At 33.9% G+C, this 12,810-nt stretch overlaps 1 protein-coding gene across 1 annotated transcript in view; it reads right to left on the reverse strand.

The window, feature by feature from the left end:
- ralgapa2 (Ral GTPase activating protein catalytic subunit alpha 2) overlaps positions 1-12,810 on the reverse strand; it is a 159,208-nt gene that overhangs the window by 126,225 nt on the left and 20,173 nt on the right. Inside the window, exons 2-3 of the mRNA XM_073826619.1 lie at positions 7,783-7,893; positions 3,045-3,098 (exon numbers count right to left, since the gene is read on the reverse strand). Coding sequence (XP_073682720.1) covers positions 3,045-3,098; positions 7,783-7,893 — 165 coding nt within the window. The remainder of the gene's footprint in view (positions 1-3,044; positions 3,099-7,782; positions 7,894-12,810) is intronic.

The following is a 12,810-nucleotide window of genomic DNA, read 5'->3' on the forward strand; positions in this document are numbered from 1 at the left end:
ATTTGAGCACAAAGTCTTCTCTTCTCATTTGCTGTCAAGAAAAAAGTTCATCTTCATAAGTCAGCCATCATTGATATTTCAAGGCTCTTTTTTGTTTGCTTAACTCTCTGATTCTCTAAGTGCATTAAACTTATATTATACAACTATATACAGTTGTTATAGTAGTTTACATCATTTATCTAAATGGGTAATATTTGTAAAATATTTTTAGATTTAGCACTTCTAGATAAAGCATGAGCACAGAAATCATCAGAACATGTCCATCTAAAATCAGCATGACCTTCATAATAAAGGCATAGCTCACCAAAAAATGAAAATTACCCCATGATTTATATACCATCAAGCCATCATAGGTGTACATGACTTACTTCAATCAGACAAATACATTCTGAGTTATTAAAAATGTGGTTCTTCCAAACTTTATAATGGCAGTGAACGGTGGATTTGAGATGTCCAAAAAAGTTAATCCATCCATCATAAAAAGTAAACCACAAAGCTCTGGGCCTTCTGAAATGAACTGATGCATTTGTGTAAAAACAAAAAAGTCAATATTTAAAATTTTACAAACTGTAATCTCTATATGCTAACTGGTTACCTGTCTTCTCTTGGCTTATATTGAAATCCTCTGACATTTTTCTTACAACAGTTAGTGGAAGCTAGAGATTGTAGTTTCTAAAGTTTTAGAATAGTGACATTTTTATTACACAAACATATTGCTTCACTAAAGAATGTCTTTATTAACCCCCCAGAGCCTTGTGGAGCACTTTTTATGATGGATGAATTCACTTTTTTGAGTTTCAAAATCTCAACCACTGTTCACTGGCATTATAAAAGGTTGAAAGAGCCAGGACATTTTTTTTTTTTTATAACTCTGATTGCATTCGTCTGAATAAAGAAACTCATACACACCTAGGATGGCTTAATGGTGAGTAAATCATAGGGTAATTTCGGTTTAGTTTTTTTTAAAGAAGATGTTCATCAAGGGTATTTCTGTATTTTATCTGATCAAAAATACTGAATAAAGTGATATTGTGAAATATTATTACAATGCAAAATAACATGTTTCTATTTTAATATAGATTCAAATCTAATTTATGTGATGAAAGCTGCATTTTCTGCATCATTACTTCAGTTTGTACTTCAGTGTCACAAAATCCTTCAGAAATCATTCTAATGTGCTGATTTATTATCAGTGCTGGAAACAGTTGTGCTGCTTAATATTTATATAATCCGTGATACTTTTCTTTCATAATACTTTGATAAATAAAAAGTTAAAAAGTACAACATTTATTTAAAACAGAAATATTTTTTTAACAATATACACTACCTTTCAAAAGTTTGGCATCAGTAATTTTTTTTTAATACTTTAAATTATTTCAGTAAGGATGTGTTAAATTGATAAAAAAAAATGTGATATCAAAGACTTATATTATTAACGTAAGGTTTATATAATGAATAAATGCTGTTCTTTTTAACTTTTTAAACAGCATAGAATCCTGAAAAAAGTATCACAGGTTTCAAAAAATATTTGGCAGCACAACTGTTGTCAACATAGATAATTCTAATAATAAATCAGCATATTAGAATGATTTCGGAAGGATCACTAATAGCTGATGAAAATTCAGATTTGCCTGACAGGAATACATTATATTTTAAAGTATATTTAAATAGAAACCATTATTTTATATTGTAATAACATTTCGCAATATTACAGTTTTTTCCCCTGTATTTTTGATCAAATAAATGCAGCCTAAATTAAGATATCTAAATGTAAATTTAAGTTAAAACCGTAAAACCTATAATGTTGCTACCATATTTTTTATGGTAAAATTCTATATATAATATATTATATATATATATTATATATAATAAACTCCCCAAATATGCTAACCAGGTTTTTAGGTGAACTTTTTTTTTTTTTAATTATTATAGAGTAAAGTCAGAATTTGAATTATTTTTAGTTATCAGCAAAGTATGTTGCATCCATTTTTTTTCTTCTTAAATCAACACAACAAGAATGTTAGGAGAAACTCTAATTTAAAAGACTACAATGATACTTTATCAGCCATAACTCCTGGAGACAAAAAGCACAGACACTGGACAAAGACAAAACTGTCTAGTGAGTATGCGTCAACCGCCTGTGTATGCAATTGCAAACACAATAAAATATTCTTTGAAAGGCTGCACACATGCATGTATTGTACACATCAAAACTGAAGCATACTGTGAGCTTAAGTGTGGAAAAAAAAGAGCTTTTTTAAGTTTTGTTGACATGAGGACAGAACTTGGCTTGTTTGGAGTAGACAAATAAAATGTAAACAATACTTGTCATCAGAAACTGTCAGTGTTTTAACAACTGCAATTAGAAAGATTATCTGTAATTATAAAATGTTTGTCATTATACAAACAATAGTGACTTAAAACTAGACCAGCTTGTCAATTAATTCAGCAGGTGTCTAAGGACACCAGTAGACAATGAAAAACAAATGTGACAACAATGCAGATGAATCATCTGACAGTACTTTTTGGCCAATTATTATTCAATTTGGCACAATAATGGCAAAATCCAGTATTCAAACCAAAAGATCTTAACAAATACCTTAACAATACACTATTGTGTTGTAGCTCAGTCAGCTTTTCCCCAATCAGAATATAATTTATAAACTTGAATTCTGATTAAACATATAAAAGGGTGACTTTTCAAGTCAACTTCTGTTTATGCAACACAAACTCTCTGCTCACACCAAGACACCATTTTTCCTAAAAAAAGAAAGAGTGTCACCACCCTGGGCAAATGAAACCAGAGAATGCCCTGCCTACCTATTTGTATTGCAAACTAGTGTCTACTTTTCAGCCAGGCAGGAAAAGACACAGGGAGGACGGCACCTCCAGGAAAAGCATGAGAGAGAGTGGAAAAACCTGCTCTGGGCAGAGCAGCACAAAAACATCTTCAGCTCAAAACCACTTCAGAGCTGCAGGTGAAGCAGACATAAACAGATCCATAGATACCTACAGCTCAGCTGTTTAATAACACAACAGCTAACTTACTTCAAAAATAAAGAGGATGGAGTCCAGCTCCTCCCGTTGAGATTTGTTCCCTGAAAGAAAAGCAATAGAATTAGTTACTGTGTGATTTTACATTTACTCTTCATTATTGTTTATTCACTCGGGCTTGCACTTTTGCTCTGTTAGCTCTACATTTATTATCTATGGTGCTATAATGATGGAATATGTTGACAATATGTAATCTTTTTTTTTTTTTAAGAAGAAGAGATGGCAATAAGTACCTGAATACTCAAAAGTGACAGTGATGATCAGTCATGAAAACAATGATCATGTGACACTGTGACTTAAAAATATATTGTTTAGGGATGCACCGAATGTTTGGCAACCGAAATTATTCGGACAAAAATAGAAAAAAAACATTTTCGGTGTTCGGCTAAATAAGCAAAAAGGGCAAATAATTTATACCGAACAATGACGTGACGGGAGAGTAGCGCACTAATGCAGCAAACATGTCGGCAGTGTGGAAGCATTTAAAACTGTCAGAGAAAGATGCAAAAATCATTACAAGCACCGACAGCGAGAGACTGTTTAGTATCGCATCACATGTCTTCCATCATGAGAAGAGAAAGGGGTGGTTGTTGCTGATTACTGTATGATGACTGAAATCACAAAATGGCTTTAAATTCCTTAAAACATTAGTAAATAAACTACAGAACGTTATGTTGTCTAACACAAGCACAAACTGTATTTATTCTGACAGCGCTGCGTGAGCTCCTTAGCCAGGGTTCAAAGTCCAAAGTGTGAGGAAAACCTGTGTGATGAGAATCATTCATAAATCTGCTGCTGTCAGCAAAAAAATAGTAAAAAATAGCAAAAAAAAGGTCTTCTTGCGGGTTTCCGCCAAAATAAATGTCAACATTCATAAAAGTTAGTATTGTAATTTTACTGTTGTTCTGTAAAATCAAATAAAAAAGTAAGACAAAATAATGATAACAATCATTCCAACAGCTCTATTAATACATTTATTGTAACATTCTCCTTTGCTCAGCAAGGCTGCATTTATTTGTACATTAAAAACACATGCCTGATTCGAGAAGGGGGTCTTAAAAATGGCCAAAGAATATTATTTTACTAACTTATTAATTTTAAGTTAAATTGTGCTTTGTTGGTAGTCTATAATGTCTACTAGAATGTTAAAAATGTTCCGTGTTTAGGGGTGTAAATATTAATCGATTCGTATCGATGCATCGATTATGCAGCCGCCGATTCAATGCATCGATTCGTCCGCAAGAATATCGATTAATGTGTTTATTTTGCCGCCTGTTTGTTCACTTGTCTATTTTTAGAATCCGTTCCGACCTTTCTTTTACTGTCTATGGCTCCGATGTATTAAGCGTACTACCTACTCCTAAGCTGCGGGTGGCACTAACCTCACTGTCGTCTTCTTCACACGCGTTACTTTCGTTTCACAGTCCATCTATGATGTTGTTCATGTTTACAGACCTCACATTGTTGTCTGACTTTCAAGAGCGATGATTTTGAACTGATTTTGTGGAGTAGTGTTCTATTTGCAGTTCATCTACTGCAGAGGATGTGTGACCATTACCTCTTAATAAGATGAAAATTGTATTTTCAAAATGTAACCAATTTTGTATGAAAGAAACTTTTTTAAAACGGTGAATAGGCTAATTGGCCATAGTAGACCTGCACTGTAAGTTTTTTTTTTTTTTTCTTATTACAATTTATCTGATTGCACTTTGTAGATGCAGTAACTTATATTTGCTGTTCTATTTGCAGTGCATTGAGCACAACTGCTTTAGTGGAACATACACATTATGTGAATAGAATACTGTTTCTGTATTCTCAATAAAAGGCAAATTATTTACTATTTTTGTTGATTTATTTGAAACTTAATAGATATCATGTAAAAATATCTAATATTGAATCGAATCGGATCGAATCGCATCGTATCACAGGGAATTCTGAAGTATCGAAAATAATCGAATCGTTGGCTTAAGAAATTGGTATCGTATCGAATCGTCTTGAAGGCTCCGATTTACACCCCTATCCGTGTTAAATAATTATTTTTTAAATTGTTGTTTTGTAATTGATTTTTTTTTTTTGAAAAGCATGACAAAACTGTAAAAAGCAAATATTGGCTATTTAATTTATACAATGGTGAAAAAAAAAAAAGGCAAAATACTAAGGGGGAAAAACACAAAAACCCTTGTTCGGTAATTGGCCTTCACCCCAGTGTGTAATTTCAGCCAAGAATTTTTATTATTTTTAATGGCGCCATTTTGGGCAGGACTTTGAGGTCTAACTGGTTATCACTGGGATAGGATGCCACACAGGCTGGATAATTCAAGTGAAAGTCACCACAATCACATTGTTGTTCACTGTTAGTTCATGTTAGCTAATGCACTAACTAATGTTAACAAATGGAGCTAATTGTAAATTATTACCGTAATACCATATTACTGTAGTTACACATTCAGACTAGCAAGGTCAAGTTCAGCTGCATTAAAAATTATAATATTATTAATTAGGGCTGTGCAATAAATCGCATGCGATTGTCATGCGTATCTCATCGGTAAAGCCGGTTCTGTGATTAGTAGTAAATCTCCATCATGTGCGTTCAGATGGCGCGGTATTTAAAACACTGAGCTGTAGATCACTGAAAAGCTACGCAATATCGCATTAAAAATCGAATGCGATTCATCCGCAATTTTGAACGCGATATTGCGTAGCTTTTCAGCTGCATTAGGAATGATTTGCACGAACTAGACCCATACATGTATGTAGATCGGGATCGGCGCTTTCCTTTTTAAAAACGAAAGTAACGTTAAACCTCTGCCTCTTAAGCTGCTCAGATGTTGGGAGCAAATGACTACTGCTATGTTCATTATTACATCCAACAACAGAACACCTCAATCGCTCAATTGGAGTCTTCCTCTGCACCTGAGTCACACAATGGCGATCATATTCAGACAGGTTTCAGCTCGGTGAGGGCGGGTCTAAGGTAAGACGCTCATGTCAATCAACTGTGTTCCGTCACAACGACAAGTTGAGAATGACCTGATTTTAAAAAGGGGATATTACTTTTAAAAATTAAAAAAATACCACTGGGTGGATTTTTATCATTGCAGGGTGGTTGTGTACACAAACTACGAACACACATTAATGTTCAAACAAAAAGTAAAAGTTAGTTTTGCATCCTATGACCCCTTTAAAGCTTAGGGTTATAGTTTGTTCCTATACAGGATCACAGGTTATCTTTAGGGTGATACTCCATCTTATGATCTTAAGAAGGCTGAAGTTGTTACTATAGTGCACTGATGCATGTCAGCACTGCTATTCTATGTTCCAGCATTTTAATTCCTGGTCTTTAAGTTACTCAGTTAAAAACTGCTCAGCTGAATCATGAATCACTCTCTTGATATGCAGGGAAATGACGAGGTGTGAGTTTCAAACAAATACTGCTACTGCAGAATTGTGTTTGAGCATGAAGGACAGATAACCTTCACTGAATACAGTGCAAGAAAGCCACTTTGGTCAGTGATGGGACTCGACAGAAACAAAAGCCTCATTAACTTCACATGAGGGGGCATGCAGGCAACAGCGAGTCAGGGCTGTTACGTCAAGCTGAGGAATTGTAGGGTTTTTATTCGGAAGGATCATGCATTATTCAAAAGTGTTTTTCCCAAAACCTTTGTGAGCTCACTTTCTAAGCAAGCTACTTTCTAATGTAGCATGAAACATAAATTGAATTTTTTTACAGTACATGACTGATTTGGAACGGATTAGATTAGAGATGCATTATATATATTAGGATTAGGGACGCACAATATTATCGGAACATCATCAGAAGTGGATGAAAAACCTTAAAGTGTCATTTATGCTGTTTATATGGATACTATCTTTCATGAAGTGTGTGTTATATCTCTCTGTGAATGTAAAATGTCAGAAAAGTTTCAAGATCAAAGTGCATGACAAATGGTGTTTTGATCTCCTAACCTCCTGTAAACTATATGCAGTAGAGAACACTCTCACTTGCAACATTAATATTAGAGGTAATAGAGTCCAAACTATTAAACTGAATTACCAATTACAGAATTATAAAAAACGACAGTTTACAAACATTTGAACAGCAGTGGACAAGCTAATGAGCAACTAATGAGCTATAGAATTTGACAGACTTTCCTAAGGAAAATGTAAGTGGCATGTTGTTTACAAGCTTTTTTACTGACATCCATCTGCAGCTGAAACACTGAATGAGTGATTACATGAGAAATTAATCATCTCCATAAGCTGTACTGTATCCTTCAACACGTTCTGATATTGATGTTTATATTGTGCTTAAACATGCAGTAAAAGCTTTACTAAGAGGCAGGGATGATTGGCTTACTTGTGCTAATGACATTTGTACTGAGGTAGCTACAGTGATCCGACACATAAACTTATAAATAATTTGAAAGATGAGAATTGTTTAACCAAAATAAACAGACAACATAACATTGTAATTATTGAATGGGAGGTGTGCTACAAATTAAATTATTTATACCGAGACTGCAAATTGGAATTAAACAGCATATAAGTGTTTTTCCCAGTCCTAACATTAATGACAACCTTATATAATAAACCTCCATAATAATAATAATAATAATAATAATAATAATAATAATAATAATAATAATAATTATATAATAATAATCCAGGACCCAGAGCTGAAGAGACAGTTTTTTAAGCACCAGAAAGCAGATAAAAGTGTCTTACCTTTTTGCTTTAAGTTACTTTCCAGTGTAATGAAATTTTCATAGAAGATAAAATAAATCTGTGAGCAGTTGGTTTCAAAAAATGACTTCAGTTCATTCCTGTCAGTAATATCTGTGGAGAAAACAAACAAAAAATAAGAATTAGACAAAACACAAAAACAGACAATAGGTCCAATATGTGGATGACTAAAATATTACATTAGGTCACTCTGCAGTCATATATGGTACAACTAAATGCTGACTAAAAAAACATGCATATAGACAGTAGATTTCATCCAGACACAAGCTTTCATAATATCGTAAAATCAACTGGTTCAGATTATGGTGGTTTCAAAAACAAATCAGCAGGTTACCTAGACTGCATTTTGGTAATAAATGAGACCACCGAATCATCTGCGGTGACATCAAAAATGTATGACTAGTTTATCTAGGTAGTTACCTTTTTAAATCAACAAAGAGCAATCTACAAGCAATCTGATAACATAAATTATATTTTGTATAACACACTAATGTCTATAGAATCAGCAATAACAATCCATTTGATTATAATCTGACAATGTGTTTGTAATTTATATTGGATATACATTGTTTAGGTAACTACAAAGGTCTCTATTCTTCTCTTAGTTCATCAGTCACTTATGTATTTCATGAGAAATGGATGAATTTACGCGTTGTACATGCAACAGATATGAATCTCTGAATAGTGGTGCCATCGCACATTATAGATCAACTAACAAGATCATTATAAACGTTTGTAAGCGACAAAACTTATTTACTTGCACGGATTTGAGAATCAGAATATCAGATAGTTGTTGATGACATAGTTAACAAGTTTGTGAATATTTTGAATTAATAATAATAATAATAATAATAATAAGTGATATATGTGTCATTCAGCGCTATTGTGGCTGCGGTGTATCACATTTCAAGTATGATGCATCAGCATGGAAATAATAAAGGATACTTTCTAAAATAAAGTTGTTGTTGTTTTTTTGACATTTTTTATTATTTTGCATTGACAACAAGCCTCTACAAGTTTCATATTTGGGGTTTCCAAACGAAAGTTTAAATTCCCCACTCAAGAGTTGTTCTTCTTCAAGGGCATGTTTTCTGTGCAGTGTTTTACTTACTCTTCAGCCAATGTGCATACACCAGGGATCATCAAATCTGGACCTCGAGATCCATTTTCCTGCAGAGTTTAGCTCTTACCCTAATCAAACACACCTGAGAATGCTAATCAAGGTCTTCAGGATCATTAGAGAATAACAGGTAGGTGAGTGTGATCAGGGTTGGAGCTAAACTCTGCAGCGCATTGGACCTCCAGGGTAAGATTTGGGGAACCCTGGCATACACTATCTCTGCAGTGATGTGACCAAATCAATGAACAAAGAAACAAAGTAAAAAAAAAAAAAAAAAAAAAAAAAAAAAAAGTAATTCTCAAATGTGAAAAATATTGGTAATAAATTCAGTGTTTCCCCTAGGTTTCCAGTGTTGGGGGGGGGGGGAGGGCTTAGGGGGTTGGGTGCCGGTAGCCAACGTTACTTTTTTTTTCCCGGTACTTTACCCTACTTTGTGAAATAACGAAAACATTATTATAGACTTATTCAGTGGAAAAATAAGTCCAAAACTCTCTATTTTAACATTTTGAACAATAGGGCTCTACCAACTTTTGCTTTTTTTTTTTTTTTTAATTCTTGTGTGTATTATTTTTTCTCATAATCAAATTAAAAGTATAAACATTTATTTATTTTTAATCAAATGAAAAATAAACCCTTTTATTTTTTGGCAAACAAACAGAGGTTTACTGTTAAAATCAATAAATAATAATAATTTAACATTTAAATAATAATTGTAGTATTTTTTCTACAATTAAGTGGTTAATCTTGTTATATTTATTTTTATCATATATATTGTTTCATGTCAATTATTTAAATAGGAATATATAAACAACTACATTATACTGTACAAAAGTAATACAAGACTAATGTTCTGTTACATGTTACTTTTATTTTGAAAGGTTGCCTTGAAGTTTCTGTGTGTGTACAGCATGTTATGATGCTAGTTTTCTCAAATGAAACGGTAAAAGTGACACTCACAGCAGCTTTGGATATTGAGTTTATCTGTTCATGCGAGATGCAAATGCCCAAAATTAGCGGGAGCGTCACGTGTGCTTCAGTATATGCGTGTAGTAAAAGCGCGTCTCCACCATTCATACATACAGAGGCAAACGGAGCATGCAGGATTCATATTGAAACGGTCTTTTTGCATTTCAGTTTTCACAGACACTAGTCCATATCGCGATTTGAATGAAGTAACAGACCAACTTTTGATTTATTAATCCAAAAATCGACGAATTTATGTGGCATTTCGCGCTATAGTAGATTCGGTTTTTATGAATGGAGTCCGCGATCCCGTCTGTGTTTTCGCAGATGAGACATTGTAAACACGCGATCATGTAAAGACAGAAATGACATGCCTTCGTGTAAATAAGATAAATAACACAAGGCAATTTAGTTTGTTTAATAAAAGAACAATGTATAGCCCTGTTCTATAGGAAAAGATAACCTTAATGACTTCTATTGTGATCTGACGCTATATCAAAAATAAAATGAACTTGACATTCAAGGGGGGCGGGGCGCCCCCCTAAGATAATGGTAGGGGAAACACTGAAATTCAATAATAACATTTTTATTATTATTATTTTTGGCTCAACTATAACTTCCATTTTCTTATTTATTTTCATTACTTTTCATATCACTTCTACTGCATCTGTTCTTTGTACTGAACACTAAATTTGCATTGCTGTATGATTAGGTTAAGGGCTTGGGGCTTTAACTTAAAATGACTCTTTTAGCTGCTGGTAGCACATCCTGAGGCAGCACACATTTTCAGAACACAGTTTCCAAACTCATGACCCATGAGCTTATCTTACCGGTTCAAATGTCTTTAAAGCTGAACTGAACAGATCGTATCCTTGCTGATGGTCAGATAGATGAACAGATGGAATGATGCCTGAGTAAGTTCACAGTAAGGTCACTAGTAGATTTCCAGTAGGTACTCTTACTACTCATAAGTCTATTTTAGATGAGCTGCATTGGGTTACATGTAGTTCATCTAAAAATGTAAACTGTTATTTATTTATTTACTCATTAATCATCTAAGATGGTCAGTGTGTTTCCTGTAGTATCAATTTACATTCAGAATTGAAACATTGGTACCAGAGCTTGGTATCATACAGAAAACAAAAATTTGTTTTCAGAGCAACTCTAAGGTTAGCACAGACTAATATCTGTATCTCACCTCCTCTTTCACAAACAAAGCGATCAAAGCAGCCCAAAGCCCTTAGACTGGCTCCAGGGAAACACTGGCATTTGCAACCAATTTGTAGCAGTGGCACTGGCCTGATTTTTAATAGCAGCAGGGACAGATGATAGATGATGACAAGGAATGGATTTGATGGCTGAAATAATATTTTGCCTGGAGCCAGACTGACAGAGCTGTGAGAACACCCATTTGACAAATGTGGATGTCATCATGCTGGGCCAGTGGTGCTTATGTTAGGACACACTGTATTTTAGGTAATTGCCCACTGAATATTAACAATTTCCGAGGGAAAGTATCAGAACATCTAAATGTAAATGGCATCTCTAGCATTGATATTACCGTAAAAAGCTATAAAAGCTGAAACACATTTTGATGGGTGGGTTTCCTCAGAGAAAGCCCACATTTGATTAAGGCAAGTAGTCACATCCTAAATAATCAGGCTGAGCTACTTTATTATCACTAAATCTGTCATTACACTGGATCTACAGGCCAGAAAGGGAATTACTATTACGATTTGAAACTGGAAGATGGATTTGGATGCTTTTTCAAACTTTGAAGCCTTTCTTTAGTCTGTATGCTGGGGAAATATATTAAATATTTTAAAAAAATTAAATAATAATTAAAAAATGTAATAATGAAATAAAATAATAAAATTCATAATTTTTTTTCTAGTAATATAAAGTGCAATCAATAGCAAATATTGCAAACATTTTAATGCATTTAATCAGATCTAAACATAATGGACAATTTACAGATAATAAATCGCTACTATTGCTACTAAATTTACTAATGTTTGATCGTGTTTATCACCTGTACTAGGCTTGGGCGGTATTACGGTAATATGGTATACCGCGGGATCTAAAAATAGCAACGGTATCAGTTTCAATACCGTTATACCGTCATAAAACAATGCACTTATATAGAAGACAAGGATTAAATATATAAAAAAATATAAAAATATAATTTATTTAATGCCTAAAAATGCGTAGTGATGCGCGGATGGTGGTTTTATCCGTGGGTCGGGTGGGTCGGGTAATAAAAAAAATGCATTCTTATTATTTGCGGTTGGATGAGATAAATCAATAATGATGCTAATATTAACTACATTTTCTAAAACATGAACGTGTTTTATGTACTTTTTTCATCAGGCAGACGATTTCCTTTTGTGTGTAGTTTTTGGTGACAGAAACGGTGACATTCCCTACAAAGTTTGAAGGGAGTTATGCCTGTGCTAATGCTATTGAGCACGGTAATGCAGTGGTCGGCTTTGCGTTTACCCACTTCTCTGATGCGCATCATTCGGTAGTGTCCTGCATTATCCAAAATCACGACAGTCCACCGCATGAATAGCGAATTCAATCGCATGTTAATAAATTGAAATATTCCCTAAAAACACCCAGTAAAGACAGCAATGTGGTCAGGGCCGCGGCGGCTTCTTTTGAAATAGCCTATATTTGACGATATGTGCCTAATGCGCCTGCGCCCGCTGTGTCCACAGATGCTGCCTGTTCATTCATACGCGAGAGCATGTCAGGCTAGGCACGCAGTGGTATAATAATAATTATTATTGATTATTTGAATCAGTAGATTATAACGAAAACAATACCTTAAAAATTAAAAGCAGATTTTTACCATCAGACATTTCTTAAACTGGTGAGCCCCTGTAAACTTCAGTCCAAGCATGCATTCAAATAGTAAATTCAGA

The sequence above is a fragment of the Garra rufa genome, chromosome 21, assembly GCF_049309525.1.
Source record: "Garra rufa chromosome 21, GarRuf1.0, whole genome shotgun sequence".
NCBI classification, from domain to species: domain Eukaryota; kingdom Metazoa; phylum Chordata; class Actinopteri; order Cypriniformes; family Cyprinidae; genus Garra; species Garra rufa.